The 19,678-nt window shown below is 34.9% G+C and overlaps 1 protein-coding gene across 1 annotated transcript in view; it reads left to right on the top strand.

The window, feature by feature from the left end:
- Positions 1–2,814: 2,814 nt before the first annotated feature.
- The window catches only part of LOC149787716 (uncharacterized), a 28,040-nt gene continuing 11,176 nt past the window's right edge, over positions 2,815–19,678 (top strand). The window contains exons 1-4 of the mRNA XM_089975585.1: positions 2,815–2,847; positions 7,292–7,410; positions 15,098–16,119; positions 18,492–18,695. Of these exons, the coding sequence (XP_089831711.1) occupies positions 7,302–7,410; positions 15,098–16,119; positions 18,492–18,695 (1,335 nt within the window). The 5' untranslated portion in view covers positions 2,815–2,847; positions 7,292–7,301. The remainder of the gene's footprint in view (positions 2,848–7,291; positions 7,411–15,097; positions 16,120–18,491; positions 18,696–19,678) is intronic.

Here is a 19,678-nt window from a genome sequence, read left to right as displayed (position 1 = left end):
GTGTTAAACGATTTGGCGTTCCACACTATTATCCAATAGGCAATCAATTAACGACAATCGCATATAAGAACAAACGTGTTATCTTTGTATCCACCTCTCTCATTTTTTCTTTACTAATTACATTTCTTTTGACTTTGAAAAGAGAATTATGGTTTTAATAGTATTATTGTAGTTTTAATTTTATGAGATTATATTCAGTTGTGTTTTTTTTTAATTCTGGCACTCATTTATATGTTAGGGTCATGATCTTTGTTTAAATTACTGATACATGTACATTGTAAACAAAAGCATATAATTACTTGGAGGACGGTAGTGTAGTAGTAGATTTGAGCAAATAGTACGAGGAATCGTCCAAGCAACGAACGACTAAACCAATTCACCTTACAAACATAAGGCAAACCAATTAGTTAAGAAAAAAAGCTTCGGGAATCGTCTCCAATGAATGGTGTGTGCGTTTAAACACTGCACTATCCAGTCATACAACATAAAAAAGTGACTTACATGTGTCCCCATTTATTACAACAGGACAGAACGTCTGAAGCATACAAAATAGGGACAAAATTCCATCAGATGCCCTGTGTTTTTAACGTATACTCTTTTCATATACTTTTTAATTATGATGTTTGGCATTTGTATGTCCTTATATCTTTCAAATTAAACTACTAATGTTATAAATGGTTGTAACTTCAAAATTCAAGATTGTTCGGGATCATTTAAATTTGAAGTTTCATTTTGCCATTTAATTGCCGAATGGTAGGGTTCTCTATAATTCTAATATTTCTCAGGGGATATATTCTTAAGGCCAAGAAATACTCCTGAGTGCAAATATTGGTCTCACATTATAAATTCACATTTTCTTACCTAATCGCCATGAACGTACTCTCGTGGTGATGACCTTAATAGTTTCCAACTTTTGTCCATGTGACTTTGTCCTTCTCGTGAAGAAAACCCTAGGGTATATGCTGGTCACATCTATCAATTCACCTTCTCATCTCCTGCAACTGCTTGCATCTTTGGAGGGCGGAGATCTTAATAGTTTAAGAGTTATGACGCATAACATAACCACATGACGCAAAATATAACTAAAAATGTAAAGAAATACCTCATGGCAATTTGTAGGCTACATCTTTTTGTTCCTGACGCTAATATTGTCGTTGGTCGTATTCTCATTTCCTTTTTCACGCACTGCAACTGTATATATGGTTATCGTGTATTGATTGTAATAGTATCAAAGATATGACCACGACGGATTCATTTCCATCTTGCCACTTCCCCAGTGATCAGAACAACGTCATAAAGCAGTTGGCTTAATGTGCTTTTGTATTATTATCATGCATCACTTTAAATACGCTGCAAATATCATTGCTAATTAAGTGTGTGTGTGTGTGTGTGTGTGTGTGTGTTGTCCAAACACTTTGGTTGATTCGATGAAAAGTGAAAAAAGAATCAGGCATACTCAATGCTTGGAGACTCTTTCCTCCCTCCCAAACGCTGTTTTATCAAAGCCACTTACATATACATCTTTAAATCAACTTTAGAGTTAGATGTGTGACCCATTGTTCCATATTTATGAACCTATATCAAATCGTTTGCTGCTATTTTAGAAACAAAGAAGGTGGAGAAATTAGATTTACCAATTTAATTCTCTATGTCTTCTTCACTTCTTGTGGCACAATGTGAAGAACGGGATATCATGAAGTCAAACCATTCTCGACATACCAGAACCAAGAAGCTTTGCTGAATAAACTGGTTTACTTATCTTAAACGTAAGACGATTACATGGAATCTGAGAAATCAGCTGGTTCAAACACTAGTCGGCAAATTTTTATATATGCTACAAATGTAGTTGTTGTCTCACGCGTGACCGATTTCTGACGGCGTGAGTCTCGGAGGAGTATAATCGTTAAGTTTCTATGTAAAAGTTTATAGGTTACCACCCTTCTGCGCCAGTGGCCATATTCAAGTCGAACTTTAGTATAATATTACTATACGCTCAGCCTTTGCATCCTTGCATTCTAATTTTCGTGCCCTGAATGGCAAAACAGCGAGATACATCAGTTAAACTGTTACAACTGTATGGTCTTAAACTAAGTAACAAGAAAATAAAAACATATATAATCATGGGCAAAAGCCAGCACACAATAAAAATTAAAAATAAGCAACGTAACTCCGTTCGCATGCGAGACACTGTGCTATGCGGAACACTTGTTGCAAGACAATGGACAATGAAACTGTCTATGCAAATAATACTGTGTTATGTGGAACACTTGTTGCAAGACAATGGACAATGAAACTGTCTATGCAAATGTCCATTCATCTCAACAATACAAGAATTCAGAAAGAAAAAAAGATTGTTTTTCGTTGGGGTTCTGTATGAATAGCAACATCAGTAGCAGCAGCAATAATAATAATAATAATAACAGCAAAAGCAACAACAACAACAATAATAATAATAATAATAATAATAATAATAATAATAATTTTATATTACTATCGTCGATGATGCTTGTGACAAATAAGACTTCAACAGCGGATGGTACATTAAACAATCGTCTGTCAGAGTATGTATGTATGTATGTATGTATGTATGTATGTATAACTTAACTATACGTTGTCTTAATGAAGACACTCAATACACTGATAACGACTTGTTTACCGTCCGTATAGCATTAATTCATGGACTTTGTGTATCGAAATGTTAAGCATGACTAGCGTGCTAGAGTATGACTGACTTGAATTTCACTCATTGCCCTGCATTACTCGTTATATAAAAGGTTGCACGCAGTTTAGCGTGTTCTACGTACTAGCTCTGCAACTGCCGATAATCCACGCTGTTCTTGAGCTCCTGTGAGTATTTTTCTATTATTAATGGATTTCTTTGATTTCATTTTATTTTCAGATGATCTTGGATATTGTTTCTCTGCAAAAAGGTATTGTTTATTTTATTTGTTATTTGTCTACTTTATTCAGGATATAACAAGAATCTGATGATGCTATACACTGAAGCTTATTATATTTCATCTCGCATGTTTGACGGAGTAGCCGTTGACAATATTCATATCAGCTCTTTCTAGGATTTACCTTTTTGAACAGACTGTGGGAATTTTATTTACTAAATACACCGATGATCCACCCCTTACCCTTTATAAAAGTCACGAATGTGCAACATGCAGCCCGTGGGCCGAGTCCGGACCGCGAACTGATTTTATCCGTTTATTTATATTGTAGGATGTATTATCTTTAAAATCATCTTATCCGGCCCGAGCCATAGCGGATTTTGCATTTGCCGTATTTTTGCTTTTTTAAGTCTTTTTTCCGAATGATCGTGGCTATTTAAGATTGATTGTTGAGTCAAGGCTCCACTCCCGATACATTTGCTATCATTTCCGGCATATTATCGGAAATTGTTACACTTTATAATTTATAAGTTATAATTTCTACAAATATATTTTGTTTTGAAGATTAACCATACACCGCATTTTTTCCTTTGTAGTATATTTAGTTTCAATGTTTTTTTCATAAGCCTTGTTTTTTTCGTGTAGGATGTAGTTCGGACTACGTTAATTCTTTTCTTCAAACAACGCGTAGTTTGTATTTTATAAAAATGTGATTCCCTTCTAACGAAATTCAGTTTATCAACAGAAATGCCATTAAAATAGTTTATTATATCGTTTTTTATTGAGATGCCCAATAGTTTGCTTTGTAGTTTTGAAAGGCTTGCTAAAAATTTTGGTTATGTTTATATAATTAACTATTTTAGTTTAATTTTAGTCTATTGATAAATAAATGTTGATCTCCTTGCAGTATTTACTGATTTTATTGTGATGAAGATTTACGTTCAATATGTAACGATAAAAATATTACTTTCATTTTAATATTAACTGCTTCATATATCGAATTTGCAAGATTTATGTATATGCATGAAATGTAAGTTTAAATCTCGCGTGTACTGTACGATTATTTGTTTATTCCATTTATTCTGCCAGTTTGCTCAAGTGTTTTTGACAATTATTTAATTTTTGGGATATTACGTTCTTTGTTTTGCATATAGAGTTTGATAGGATTGAGCATATTTAGTAGAATCTTGGAAGAAAACTTTTATTGAATTTATTGACGTAAAAATGTTGAATTTACTAGTAAGAAAGCAAATATAGCGCGTGTATTAACAGTGTATTGTTCATTTGACTATTGTCCATGTGCTCGAGTTTTTCTTAATTATTTATTCCATGAATGAAAGAATTTTCTAAATGAAGAATGTTTTGAACCTTTTTTTGATGAATTTGATTGGTGGGAATTTGAAGAAGAAAAAATAAACGCAGCTGGAAATTACTATAATTTCTTAACAGATTAAAAGATGAGTAGAAGTTAATAACGTTGCATGGATGTGTGGCTATTTTCCCACTTTCTCGATATGCTCATGTATGATGATTGGTTTATTTAGAGTTCCTATTTCCCAGTTGAAATGTTCATGCATGATTGATGGGTATATTTGCTTATGTTCATTTCCCACTGGAAATGCTCAGTCATAGTTGATTGGTATATTTGTTTTATGTTCACATTTCCCATTCGAAATGCTCAGTCATAGTTAATTGGTATATTTAATTAGTGTATTATTATAAATGCTTGTTCATGGTTGATTGCTATATTTACCTAATGTTCTTATTTCCCAATAGAAATGCTCATTTATGATTGGTATATTTAATTACTGTTCCTATTTCTTATTATAAATGCTCATTCATGATTGATTGGCATACACTTTTAAGTAAAATATATTTTATATATTTTTCTCTCAAAGTCCACTTTCATAAAATATGCGAAAAGATGATGGTTGGTACATGTTTTATATAGCACGAACTAGAACTGTGTGGGTATAGCCCCTTTTTTAATGGTGCATGTTACATTTACTTACTGTACATATTTCTTACTATAAATGCTAATTCGTGATTGATTGGTATATTTACTTACTGTCCTTATTTCCCATTGGAAATGCTCATTCATGATTTCTTGGTATATTTACTTACTGTACATATTTCTTATGAATGCCAATTCACGATTTCTTGATATATTTACTTGTTCTTATTTCCAATTGGAAAGGCTATTCATGATTGATTGGTATATTTACTTACTGTACATATTTCACGTTGTAAATGATCATTCGTGATTTGCTATATTTACATAATAAACATGTTTTTATAATGCACCTATTTCCCATTGGTAATTGCTTCTCATTATCTGATATGGCTCCTACTGTCGTATGTGGGTTATATAGATTGTAGATTAACACGTGTGTAGATGGAATGTCCATCTAGGTTCAAATTAATTTCGTAAGGGATTGAAATTTATTTAATTTGTCCTGAATTCGCTTTTAAGTTAATTTAAGCATACATTTGATATCTTGTTTGTCTGAGGTTGCATTGTGGCAATTAGTCGGTAACATATTTATTTCAATAACAAGCGAATTATATTATCAACATCAATCCTAACAATAATGTGGACAATAACTATATAACGTTTTATTTTCCTGAGTTCATTTGTCTGTTATTTACCCGTTTTCTTCCTGCGTGACGTTTGACTAGAACACAAATGTTATTTGAACATCGAAACAATTTTCAATTTTCTACAGAAACAAAGACCTGCACCAACGAAAAGCAGATCGAACTAGTCGTACGTGTACAAATAGTCGAAAAGGTTAATTCTATTAATCGTGAAAACTTCAAGTTATTAAGTTTTTGAAATTGTGATTATGTATGCAATCTGAATCTGGTTTTAGAAACCCTGTAAACTTTGAAGGGCTCGAAAGATTGCGATCCGTGACCACACCGGAGATTTGAAAAAGATGTAGAATACAATAAAATTCCGAAATTACAAAGTCCATGGGACCGTGTCTCGAGATGCCAATAAATAAATAAATAAATTTATCGGCGGATATGGTCATCAAATTGCATTATCAATATCAACCATACCATCTATACTGTTTGATAATTCAGGTTTTCTAAATGCTACGTGAAGTCTATAATGTACAAGCTGCAAAACAAGGCAAAAGACTACTAAAAAATCATTGGCTATTGTTGTTGTTGTTTGGTTTTAACGCTATTTTTCAGCACAAGATGGGCTATAAATGGCGGCCAGTATAAATAGTGGAGGAAGAACCAGAGGAAAACCCCGGAAAGAACCCCGAACCACGAGAAACTACTGGCAAGCTTTTTCTAACGTACCCCCATTGGCCGTACCCGGGCTATTATTGTAGGAAATATTAGTCACTGATCCATCATAGTAGCAGTTGCCACTTGATATATTTTGATCTGTACAATTTGCCACTCTGTGCTCATCTTCGGAACAAAATAACAGTAAATACTCCAAAGAATGGTTGACAAGAGAGGTGCAAGTAATTCAGTAAGGAAACTGTAATGTTTCCAAAATTTCAGAAGAAAAAAAAAAACTGTCAAAAAGGTCAACCTTCATTCTTTCCTTGTCTTTTTAACTAGCTCCAGCTCGATTTAAATTTACTATCGTTTTCATATTATTAGCGTCTAACTTTTGAAATTTCGTTAAGACGTTATATCATCTTAGTGTACGTAGACTTGTTAGTAACGGCTATTAACAAAGACTAATTGTACTGTGTAATAACCTGTTGCTATTAAGGTATCTAGGGTATAGCTATTAGAAAGTTTAACGTACAAAAACACTAAACTTTTGTGTGCCTATAAAATAATTTTTTTTAAATGAATTTGAATCTTGGGGTTTACAAAAGTAAATCTGAGCCAAATAGTTCACGAGCAAACGAGGAAGCTGTCGTTCGCGTTTCTGATCGAATATTTGGAGCATATGGTAAGTGAATGGACGGAAAAAGTGTTAGACCGGCTGTTTTAAAATATAGAAAACTACGTACTGGCCCCCCCCCCCCCCCCCCAACTTTTGGACTCGGATCGTTTTATATCCAAGTTGTCTCGTGTCAAATGGATATGTATGTGTCGTTATAACTATCACATTTTTAGCCGTACAATTTCCGGCTGTGAAATCAATTATTGATAACTTTTATCCGTGCGTTTGATTGATTGATGCTCAAAGTTGGCTTTAATATCCTTTGCTTTGAATTATCACAAGGGATATTATAATTTCGTTCTTCCGTTCTCTTTATATGCATATTAGAAGATGTTGGGAGAATGAGTATCAGTTCGACTTTAGTTTTGTTGTTTCGTCGGTCTGTTATTATTTATTCCGTTTTTTACGTACACATTAAATAATTATTTTTGATGTAGATACCTGGAGAATATAATTTTTATATTTTTAGGAAAAACAAAATGGAGTCCAAAATAAAGTTGTTACAAAAGATTTCCGTCGCTTTCCGAGCGTGTGGCATGTTCATCTTCATCTACGTATACAGTCATGTTATAGATGAAACTGGGTATGGTAAGTGCGAAAATTATACATAATTAATGGTTGTAGTTTTGAGTTGATGGATCCAGAGCAGTCTTGACCTGGGAGGGGTTACGGTTCACTTTGGTATGTTTATAGATCATTGATATGAGCACTGAAAATGTTGAATATAAAATAGGTGCGGCTTAACCCTCACCTCCAATGTCAAACCACAACACCCTATATATCGGCCTACACTGATGTGATACCAAAACACTTGTCTTGACATGGATTTGTTTTTACAAAGGATATTTGAAAGGTTCTAAATCTGCTTAAATTGTTTTGTTTCTTGGAACATGTTGATGTATTTAACCCCCGCTGACATACAAACTGAGTTTTAAAAATTTGCACCTGACGCCTGATTCTACAAATGTGACTTAACATAGGTCAATGACATGGGCCTAAACATTCCAGAATGAACAATTCTGCTGCAGATCGAAGAGCATACTCTAACAATAGGAATATTCTGACTGGTATCAGGGCCAATTCGGATAAAATTGACATCCCTTTTCTACAGATTGTAAGTGGTTTGTTCGTTTTAAAAGATAGCCTCGAACCCATTGAAGACGACCCATGTTATGCAAGACTGTCTTCTGCAATTGGTGAGCGTTAAATGGACGCTATTGAAGGGGGAAAAACTGAAGATGCTCGATACACACTTGATAATTTTATTATAGCGGGCTTTATATCATCAGCTGTTTCTAATATGCTGAAGAATCCTGCATTTGTTCACGGTTGATCAAAATCAGACTAGGGTTGAAATCCCCAAAGAGCTACTTGCCAAATATAAAAAGTGACCAGAGACATTTGAATGAGATTGCAAAAGACAATAAAACATGGATATATTTTTTAAACGATAGATTCGAGTGAAAATAAATATGGGATCGAAGAAAACAAGCAGACTAAAAACTGATCGAGGAAGCCTGTCAAGAGGATTGAACTAGTTAATTCATTTCTATGCAAGATGCTCCGTCGTCCGGGCATCTGTGCATGAATTTGCTAGGGTCACTGGAATATTGTCAAAATGTCGCGGAACACAGAACCACCCTTTCAAATAACTTTACCCGAAGTATTTCACTCAATGATAACACACCTTCGCATAAATTCGCCGTCCTGACATGCTTCTTGAATGGGGACACACCATCCAAACTTTGTCACCGAACAGCTGATTTAGCTGCAAGTGATTTTTGACTGAATCTCGTCATCGGAGATTCACCGAGAGGCAAACACTCGAAAGCATCCCAGCGGCTGGAAATGAAGTGAACACTAAATGTCATTTACTAGATACATCTCGATAAGGTCACTCGCAGACGGTATTTCGCCAATTTTACCTGGATGATGGGCATCATGGCAGATTCTCCTACATGCGACCTCTAAAATCGATAATTTTGAAAAAGGAACACTGAGGCAAAATCAACTTTAAAATTACATATATAAATACTAACAAAAGCCAGATTTGCGTTCTGTTTATATATGTAAGTTTTGTAATAGAATCTTGAGATTCAGTGCATTTATTTCAACTTCTAAACACTATATAAACTCCACAGTAAATCCGCTAGCATACTACAAATACGGCTGCTGATGACGTCATTTGGGAACTATCTAAAATTGAATGCGACTAAGTGTTATGTATATTTTGAAGTAATTTATATTAGATTTAATTTAATTGTTTGCAAGTTTTAAATATTTTTTAAAATGTCATTATATCTTAAAGTAATGTAATATTGTTTGCTAGAAATTTGATATTTTCCAGAAATTAGGTTGACCTGACTGTTTAGTTTAATTCACCTAAAAATAGAACTTTGCATCTTTTTGCTGACCTAGTTCCTGACCTCGATTGGGAGTAAATAAACTTTTTTTAATTCATTCTTATGTGTGATTGATAAGAGTGAAATAGATACTGACTGGGACTACGTGACTTTAGATGTAAATACTTTTACGCTGTTCTCGAAATTCTGTAGCGTTCATCCTCATCCGAGAATCGATTTTTAGTCTCAAGTTACTGTATGACCTTTGTCGATAGAAAAATTAGTCAGTCGGGCTTCTAAACTGGGACGTAAGGCGTTTTTTTTCTTTCTTTCTGTTGTGACCAGTTGAGTTATATTTTAAATTTTCTTCTAACTATTTGGATTCTAAAATATTAATTCGTTTCTCTTGGAATATTTAAGTGCTCACACAGAATTCTTGGACAAAGATATTTATTTAAATTTTATTCGGAAATTCAAACATCGGAATATTTATTGTTTGTGGATTAACACAGAACTGTAGACACATCCGTAATATAAAGGCTACAGTACACGTCATCGACTTCCATTTTGGAATTTTCTTCTGGACTCTTAACTCAAATTTCAGTAGAACCTTTCATTACTAGGATGTCTTCTAAAATATAATTCGTGGAGTATTCTTGGATTATTTCTGGATTTGATTTCTTAAAACCGTAAGTGAATTTTTCATTTTTAAAGTGATTTATTTCCAGGGAAATAAATTATTTAAGTTAAAATTTTTCAAAGCTTGTTTTCACGCTTTCTTAGTTATTGTTTATTAGAGCCTAAAGACGTTAACATAATAAATTGGGCGCTCGTCCTTGAATACTTAAATTTTGGCTAAATATTTCAGATAACTGTTTTTTGAAATTAATTTTTCTATTTTTTTTTTTAATCTTTAAAAAAAATCCCAAGTATTTTACAATTTCAAAATATTTAGTGAAATCAAGTCTTTATAACAATATCATCAAAAGCTGAAAATGTTTTAAAATTTTACTCAGAGTTGTTGGAAATTTTGAAAACGGAAGTACAACTAAAAAAGTTGGAATTAATAGTTAAGACAGGTTCAGTTTCAGATATAAAATATACTAATGGTAAGAGAAGGAACTAAGACGAATGCAGTTTCAGAAAGAGATGCAAGTAATGCATTTACAAGAAAAACACATGCAATAAGATAAGGAAGAGAGAAAGGGAATTTCAGATGAGGTTAAAAGAATTATAGCCGGCAAAGGGAAAACACTCCCCTAGTTTTGATGTTTCAAGAAATATAAAGTTGGTACCTCCTTGTTTTGAAAAAGTAGACAAAGACTGTTACTACAAAGTGTACTCACTGGTAAGGATAGTGATATTTATAATTCACTGTCACTAGAACAGTGCTGACATTTGATGAGGTTAAGGGATATATCTTCATGGGTTGAGTTAGTTCGTGGCTTATCGGCAAAAATTCAGAAACTATAAAAAAAAGTAGCCGACCAGACAACTATAAAAAAGTAGCTGACCGGACCTATGTCGAATTTGCATGGGAAAAAGCACGACAGTTTGATAGGTGGTGCTCTTATAGAAAGTTTAATAAAGATTACGAAAGTCTCAGACAACTCATATTGGTTGAAGAGTTTAAGAAATGTGTTCTTAGTGACATCAGGATTTATCATGAGCATCCGATCGAAGCCTTGGAAAATTGTGTTCCTGCTGCTGATGATTCTTTAACTCATAAATTTCCTTTTGTAAATAAGACTTCCACTCATCAGTCTTCTGGCAGAAAAGTATTTCATCGTAATACAAGCCTTTCTAAAACTCAGACTGGCACAACTTCAAAAATCAAGGTTAAGATAAGCTTGATCAAAGATCCTCGTCTCTTCCTACGTGTACCTATTGCAAGAAGAAAAAACACGCCATTTCTGATTGCTACAAATTGAAAAATAGGCATCAGAATCAAGACCTATTCCAAATGCTCTTATTTCTAAGAGGTCAAGGTCACTGTCATATATTGAAAGCAATACATGTGTTGGGTCTAATAAAGCAGTCTGATTTTATTATGAAGAATTATGAACCTTTCTTATTGAAGGGTTCTTTATCACTCGTGGGTGATTCGGCCAATCCTATCCCTATTAAAAGTAAAGGACAGTCTTTTATTGTCAGGTACTTTGCATTTTTCTGAGAAGTCTTATTCTAATGAGTGTTCTTATTCAGGGAGTGCGGCTTTGCAAGTTCCTCTCCATTGTATAAATTTGTTATCAGACTTAGTCTCAGGACCAGTGACAGTCGGACCAGTCTGTTTTACCCGTTGAGGGCAATCATTTATTACTAGACAACAACCTAGCTGGAGACAAGTTTGTGGTTCAACCACTTGTAACTCACAAGCCTTGTTTGAATAAGAAAGTCGATGAAATTGGAACAGAATTCCCTTATTTATTCCCAGCTTGTGCAGTTACTAGAGCTATAGAAAAGAATTCTCTTGAGAATGATATTGATAAGGAAAGGATTCATTTGGCTGACAAATATATTGGTCAGGCTTTTGAAGAGGTCACTTTCACTTGTTGTTTGGATCAGTCAGAAGGTATTGATCAGTGTTTCTCTTTTAACGACTCATTCTTTTTATTGTAATCAGGGTTACAAACGACAATCACTTTGGTCTAACAGGAACAAGATCCTGGGATCTCCTGTTTGTTTCAAAGGGCCATTAGTGAAACTGAAGCCACTAAATACATGTCTGTTATTTCATTAAAAATGGAATTCTTATGAGAAAATGGAGACCTCCGGAGGTATCTGCTGATGACAAATGGTCAGTGAACTATCAAATTGTAGTTCAGAAACCTTACCAACTGGAAATACTTAGTCCGGACCATGAAACTCCTTTCGCTGGTCATTTAGGGATTAATACGACTTATCACAAGATCTTGACTCGCTTCTATTAGTCAAAAATAAAAAGTGATGCTGGTAAATACTGTAGATCTTATCATAATTGTCAAATGGTAAGAAAACCCAATCAGAAGATATCCAAAGCTCATATGCAACCTGTTCTGCATTTTAACCATTTAGTAGAGTTATGGCAGATTGTGTTGGTCCCTTACCTAAGACCAAGTTACGTAATCAATACAATGTTTCTAGAGACAATTCCTTTGAGGAATAATAAATCTAGAACAGTAAAAGCTTTGATAAAGTTTTTTTAAAAAAAAAATCAGTTTGGCCTTCCCAAATCTGTCCAATCGGATCAAGGATCAAATTATATGATTGGAATTTTCCAGCTATTTTTTGCCTGAATTAGGCATTCAGTAATTCCAAGTCAAAAGTGAAATTACGGTTTGACAGAACTACAATGGAAAGAACGTTCGAGTCTGGTAATAGAGTTCCGTCTATCATGCTCATTCTTCAAAAATGTCTTCAGCTTAGATATTATGGACCTTACAAACTTAAAAAGAGAATGAACGAGTTAAATAATATTAGTGCTCCTGGGATCTAAATAAACTATAGGAGTGCCAGTTTAGTGGAAGAGATAACCAGGTTAAATGCGCAATCAGTTTATATGTATCTGTCCCACTCAGTCGAGTTTTAAGTGAAGGAATATCATCGGATTCTACCGATATTGGAGTGACATGTTCGGGATTCAGAAATTATGTAAGATCTGGATCAGAAACGTTCACATTTGCAAGAGCAAGAAAGAGATGAACTTAAACAGTTATTATTTGAATATGAGCGCTTATTTTCAGATGCTCCAAGAACAAACAAAATTTTCTATGACGCTAAAGTTGTAAATTCCAAACTGTGAAACAACACCCGTACTGGATGAACCCTTTGAAACAGGAATTCTTGAAAAAAAGACTCAATGTTTGCTGGAGAATGATTTCATAGTAAACGTGACGGGAGTTCACCATGTATACTTGTTCTGAAACCAGATAAAACTTTCCTTTTTTTGCACTGATTATATGAAGGTGAACAGTGACAAAACAGTTCCATTACCAAGAATCGATGACTGTATTGATAAGATAAGATATGCCAAGTATTTCACCATATTTGACCCTCTGAAAGACTTAGGCAAATTCCACTAACGGAAAGAGCAAAGAAAATTTCGGCATTCGTGACTCCAGATGGACCTTATCAATATAAAGTGATGCCGTTTGGGATGAAAGGGTCGCCAAGTACTTTTCAACGTCTCATAAATATGATCACCTCTGGTCTAGACAATCGTGATGCTTCCATCGATGTCATCATCTACAACGACATCTGGAAAGAACATTTAGCAACAGTTCGTAAATTCTTTGAAATACTCAAAGTTTGACAATTAATTTATCCGAAAGTGTGTTCTGTCGTGCTAGTGTAACTTTTCTAGGACATATCGTGGAACATGGACAAGTTAAACTAATAGTTGATAAGGTCAAGGCTATCTCTGAATTCCTTGTGCCTGTTAGTAAAAGCAACTGATGAGAATTTTAGGTATGTCTGGATACTATTGAAAATTGTTAATATTTTTTATAATTGCTGAACCTCTGACAAATTTGAATAAGAAGAACAAGTTCCTTTGGAGTGAAATGTCAGGAGGCTCTCTTGACAAGTTAAAAACCATAATAATAAGCGCGCCAGTTCTTTACAGCTCCAAATTTCAGCCATTCATTTAAACTGTCTGTTGATGCAAGTGATGTTAGGGTAGGAGCAGTTTTGATTCAAGAAGACGACACTGTTGTTGATCATCCAGTGTGCTACATTTCTAAGAAATTAAATAAGCACCAAAGAAATTATTCAACAATCAGTAAGGCATGTTTGGCTTTGATATTGGCATTACAACATGTTGAAGTATACCTTAGTTCTGCTCTTCTTCGATTATTGTTTAGTGACCTTACTTTCATCGGCAAGATAAACAAGAAGTCCAAAACTATTAAGGTTGTTTGCTGTTAAGGAATGATATTGACATCAAGCAAATCAAGGGGAAAGATAATTTAATAGCAGATGCACTTTCCAGTGTATAGAAATGTATTATTTCATGTTCACTTTATATAGTAAAGAAACGAAAATAAAAATGCAAAAATTGATGCAATTTGGTTCCTCATGATTACCTCTTCCTGGTGTAAAAAAACTGGCAAACACATGCAAGACCCTCCCCTCCCATTCCCCGCTAGGCGTACAACAGCCACAAAGTCTACTTTCTAGCGTTGTTGTTGTTGTTGTTGTATGGTTTAACGCCACTTTTCAGCACAAGATACACTATTGATGGCGGAAAGCATAAGTGGTTGAAGAACCCGGGAAAACCCCAGAAAGAACCATCGACCCACAAAGCGCTACTGGCAAGCTTTCTCACGTACCCACACTGGCCGATCCCGAGACTCGAACCCACGTAGACAGAGGTGAGATGACAGTGATCCGTAACTGTGAGCGCTTTAGACCACTTGGTCAATCGGGGCATCTAGCATTTCGATGAGGGCGCTTAATTGATATTGTGGATTTGTAACTGTGATATTGTCTTTTTTTTGGACCCAGATTTGTAACATTTTTCTGAACATTTCAGGTTACCTACCTTTTAGCCCCAAATCCGATATTTAAATAAAACTCCTTGAAATTACTACTGCTAGTTGAGAAGCAAAAGATAACTTGATCCTTAAAGTTCTGGAATTACAACACTTGTAAGATTGTTAATGAATGATTATTTGTATTACGTGATCAAATAAATGCATAATATCAAACTAAAGTGAATAATAATGCAGCTTGATTATATATATGCTTGATTAAACCATTTCATAGGAGTTATAAAAAAAATTCAGTTTCAAAATGTAAATCATGGTTGCTCCCCGAAATTATGGACACAAAGCCATCGAATTACTGATGTCAAATATTTAGCATCTTTCCTAAAACCACGCAAGTTACTTATTGTATGTTCCTTTTTGATCAGCTGATTTGCTAATATCAATCGTTTGCGTTTATTTTTTCAGTCAAATCATTGGGCTACGTGATTGTCGGTGGATTCTTTCTTGTCGCGGCAGTATTTGCTGATATGTGCTGCCTATCACCGCCGGAAAGCCACACATTCATGTCCATCTGTTCTCAATACATCTTCTTTAGGGTTATGAACTCGATAGGGCATGTGAGACGTGGCTTTTTCAGAGGAAACACCCACGATACCGAAGGAAATCAGACCGCTCTTCTCATGCAAATTATCAGTGACAATAATGACACGAGAATGGGAAACATTCTACGTTTAGGACACATTAAACGTGTGGATCAATTCCTCTCAAAAGTAAAACTGACCGACTACTCGTTTTATGAACAGATTTGTCAGGAGATAATCGTATACGGAGAATCGGATGCCCTATTTCCGGGCAAAGCAGATTTCATAGCAAGAACGGCAGGGTCCACAAGCGACAAAAGTAAAATGTTTCTGAAGAGTAGACGGTTAAACAGGAAGTTTCAAACGTATATGACACTTATGCTCTTTTTTCTTCAAAATACAAAAGGAAACCAAACTCTACGAAGGATACAGTGTGTACATGTATATCCAACTATGCGTTATTTACAATACAAGGTTATATTCCAACCCATATCTAGCCTGATTGAATATATGTCACTGTTCTTTCTTTTGACCCCTTTAAAAGGTGGGGAAATAACCACTGAACCTGAAGCCTTCTATATTTTTTTGCTCTTTGCTCTGGCAGAGGAGGAATTGGGAAATATGATATTTCCCAATTCCTCCATGGCATTAAGATATTTCAAATTACTGGAGAACAGATGGGAAGAACTACTTTTTGACCTGGAGGATCGGAATATATCAGAGAATTTACAAATACCTGATGATGTTCGAGCCACGTGTATTATCAGTCTTTACAGCAGAATACGTTCTGAAAGGATACAGGAGCTGAGAATGGAGTTCCAGAAAGGCTTCCACAAAATTGTTCCAAGAATTTGGCCAACTTGCCCAAGTATATCTTGCATTTCGACAGGCGCTTTCAAAGAACAGGTATGGTGTACTTAGTACTGTGATTTTTCCCTAGTCTTTCTTTGAATTGCAGCTTGCAACTTTTATGATAGGTCAACTTCAACTGTTTCTACTTAATTGGACTTTTGTATGTATCATAATTTATGCAGAAATGGACTCGATTAATCCCTCAGATCCTTGCGACGTGGAAAATTACACGCTTATAAAATGCAACAGGAAAACAGTTAAATAGGTTTGTCCCTTCTGTTATTAGAAGCATGGCTGTCGTGCTTAAATTCAAGAATGAACAAGAACCGGAGTGAGCGTTTCTTTCGTCCTTCCTTCCTATGGGCGGATTGTTCATTTAGTGCTCTTTACAATCAAAGACAGAACTATAATGCATAAAGGATTGGTCGTTTGGGCATTTTAAAAATACTGGAACTGCAAGTTCTTTAAGAATGTTTGCTGCAATAAAAGGTTAACCGATCAACTCAGAATGATGCGATGTCTCCACTATTACATCGACGTTATGAAGTTATGAGGTCACTTGTAAAAATATACTGTGCTGTGAGCTCTGGTACGATTCTAAATGATCTTGTGATTTCAATCGTTTGAAAAATGAAAATTAAAATACTTTATTTTAGCATAGAAATAGTATTACTGTGAAAAGATGATGAAAGATGATGCAGTCAAGTATACGACACAGAAAAAAAAAACCCTAGAGATTTTCGACTTTACCGTAAATCGACTCTGCAGACATTCTTTTCAGAATTCCGATATGATTTCGATAAATGGATCTGAATGGACTTTGGTATTCGTGCATAAGTTTAAAACTTTACAGAGGCATTTCGCAAATTTCCCCCGGGCAAGCCTTATAAAAATGCATATATCAGAGGGGACGTTTAAGGAACCTAATTTGTTTTCAAAATTTCACTACATGCTAGGAAGCTTGCCAGTAACTTCTTGTAGGTCGGTGGTTCTCTCCCGGTTTTTGTCCGGGTTCTACCTCCACCATTGATACTGGCCGCGATGTATAGCATATCTTGTGTTGAAAAATGGCGTTAAACCCAACAACAACAACAACAAAATAAATGATAGGGTCAGTTAAGGTTTGAGGTCGTACCTACCGATGTGCATATGGTAGCCACGCAGAGCTAGCAATTGTCTATGCTCAGATCTGAACATTTCTATTTTGAGCGTGAGTGGTAAATACAAAATAGTCGACAACTTTAACCGTTTTTTTCCCTGTATATTTTAAATCTTAATAAGTGCACATTCAGAAATTGTTAACGCTTACATTGACATTTGATTCTTTATGTTAATGATATACAATGTTGACCTACTTGACGCAATACAATGTTGACCTACTTGACGCATTCTCAAGTGTATTCCTCAGCAGAGGGATACATTTTCATCAGCTCATTTCAGACACTAGTTTTTCTGCTAATGACAAGTAATACAAGTCAATTCTAATCGGTGAAAGTCGTGCTTGAATATGTTAACCCTTTTCTATACCGAGTAAGTTGCATAGAATACAACCTTGTCTTATGCCTTTCCCACCTTCAACAGTGATTTAAAACTTCAGAGCGGAACCCAAAGAAAATTGTTTTTATTTCTTGAGGAATATATTTACGTATTAAGTAGAGGTAATGAAATTAAATTTTAAGTGAAAACTTTGACCGTCGTGACATTAGAAACATTTCGCTTGAAGAATGAAAAGTGAAGTGGAAACTTTGCCAGTCGTAACTTTTCGCTTGAAAAGTAAAGTCTCTTTCTGAAAAGAAACGTGAATTTCTTGTATAAAAATTCGAAGGCGGAAAGAGTAGATTTGCATGAAATTCCAATTATGTATGTGCTTACAGAGCGTGACATTTTTCAGTATAACTAAGGTTGTAATAATCGTGACTTCACCCGTTATCACTTGTATTTTTTTTTGTTTGCTTTTAAGCGCGAATCGTCCAGAAGGTGTCAATCGTGTTGCGAACAGAAGCTTCGTCCCAATGAAGACTAATAAGACGAAGGAATTCTCTAATATTGTTTGCAACAAACTATCGCGTAAAGATAATTAATATTACGTGGATATATAATTTGTTTTGTTTTTAAATTGAAAGTGTCTTTTGAGTTACTAGGTAAGATATATCATCGATTGTTTACGAAGGACATCGACAAATTCAGATGGCATTAGTCCATTTCCGTAACTTCTACTAATCAATATTCAATGCAGTTCCAAAACGTTTAGGGTTTTGCTGGAAACTGTCCTCATGAATTCATGGTTGTATTTTTCAATTTACAAAGATTGTCGATGTTTAACAATTGCCTGTTTCAATGAAACACACCATCAACGTAAGAATCTGCGTCCTCGTTTGCATATCCATTTTTACATCGATACCGTGGATACCATTCTATTTTAACAGACAGCTGTACTCAAAGAACGTTACCTGGGCGATGTTCCTGTGCTGTGTTTTGGACATTTTGCCACGGAGTCCATCTATGGTCTGAACTTGGACATGGACAATTGCGAAGAAGAATACATCTGCGTGACTCCGATTAATTTCTACGAATTCATTCCTTTGGAAGACATTGAACAAGATCAGCCAAAAACCTACCTAACCCACCAGGTATGCCAGATATGTTAAACTTTTCAATTAAGTTTTTAAATAAAAATATTCTGTGCATGCCTTGGAATTCAATATACATGTTCATTAACACGCCAAATTACAAATTAGTTAGTTATTTAAACGCCAAATGTTTGTATACCGTATGTGTATCCTCATTCATATACTATTGAAACTCGACAAAAACATTTCTTCTGAGGTAAGTTTGCCCAATAACTAGATTTACTTAGCTTTAAATTATCTCTGGATGTTAAATTGTAATGTTGAATTTAATGCGAGTTCCAGAGGAAAGTTAAATTTCTGTACGAATGTCAGTTTGCCTTTCCATCTTAAAACACATGAAGCATTGTTTTAAACAGTGGTTCAAGTTTATCTTAGACGATATTTGCCGAAGATTGCCATTCCTGTACATAAAGTTATTTTAAGTTGATGTTATTATGCCTTGCTATTATGCCTTGATACTTAAGGATTACTGATAAATTCATAATATACGAGACGAGGCCTTTTCACCCAACGGTTATGAATGTTCAGTGTGCTATCTTCTATTTATAAGTATTAGCGTTAGCACTGGTCTCGTAATAACGTGTGATTATGACGATTATTTTTCTTGCGGCATGATAATGCTTACAGTTGCTACTGAAGACTATGAAAGTAGAGGGGTGAGATGTGTAATCTTTAATGCCACTCTGGTTTACGTGAGTGTTAGCACTCTAAACACGTTTTTGGCCTACATCGATGAAACGTAATTGCTGAAGACCACATGTTTGCATCCAAAAAAAAAATTCGGCCAGTGCCCCTTACTTCTTCGTTTTTGTATTCGTGCAAACATTTGACAATAGTGTTCAACACCAGAAAAAGGTTCGATCTCAACCTTGCACTCTTCAGAACAGTTGGGCATATTTTCAGGAATTCATGAACTATTTGGCCTGTAGCTCCTGTGTTAAGTGGTTAGAGCGTTCACCTCGGATGCGGGAGATCATGGGTTC

This window comes from Sinohyriopsis cumingii, chromosome 11 (genome assembly GCF_028554795.1).
Source record: "Sinohyriopsis cumingii isolate HCF-2022 chromosome 11, ASM2855479v2, whole genome shotgun sequence".
In the NCBI taxonomy this organism is placed as follows: Eukaryota; Metazoa; Mollusca; class Bivalvia; order Unionida; family Unionidae; genus Sinohyriopsis; species Sinohyriopsis cumingii.
This window is presented reverse-complemented; position numbering and strand designations above follow the sequence as displayed.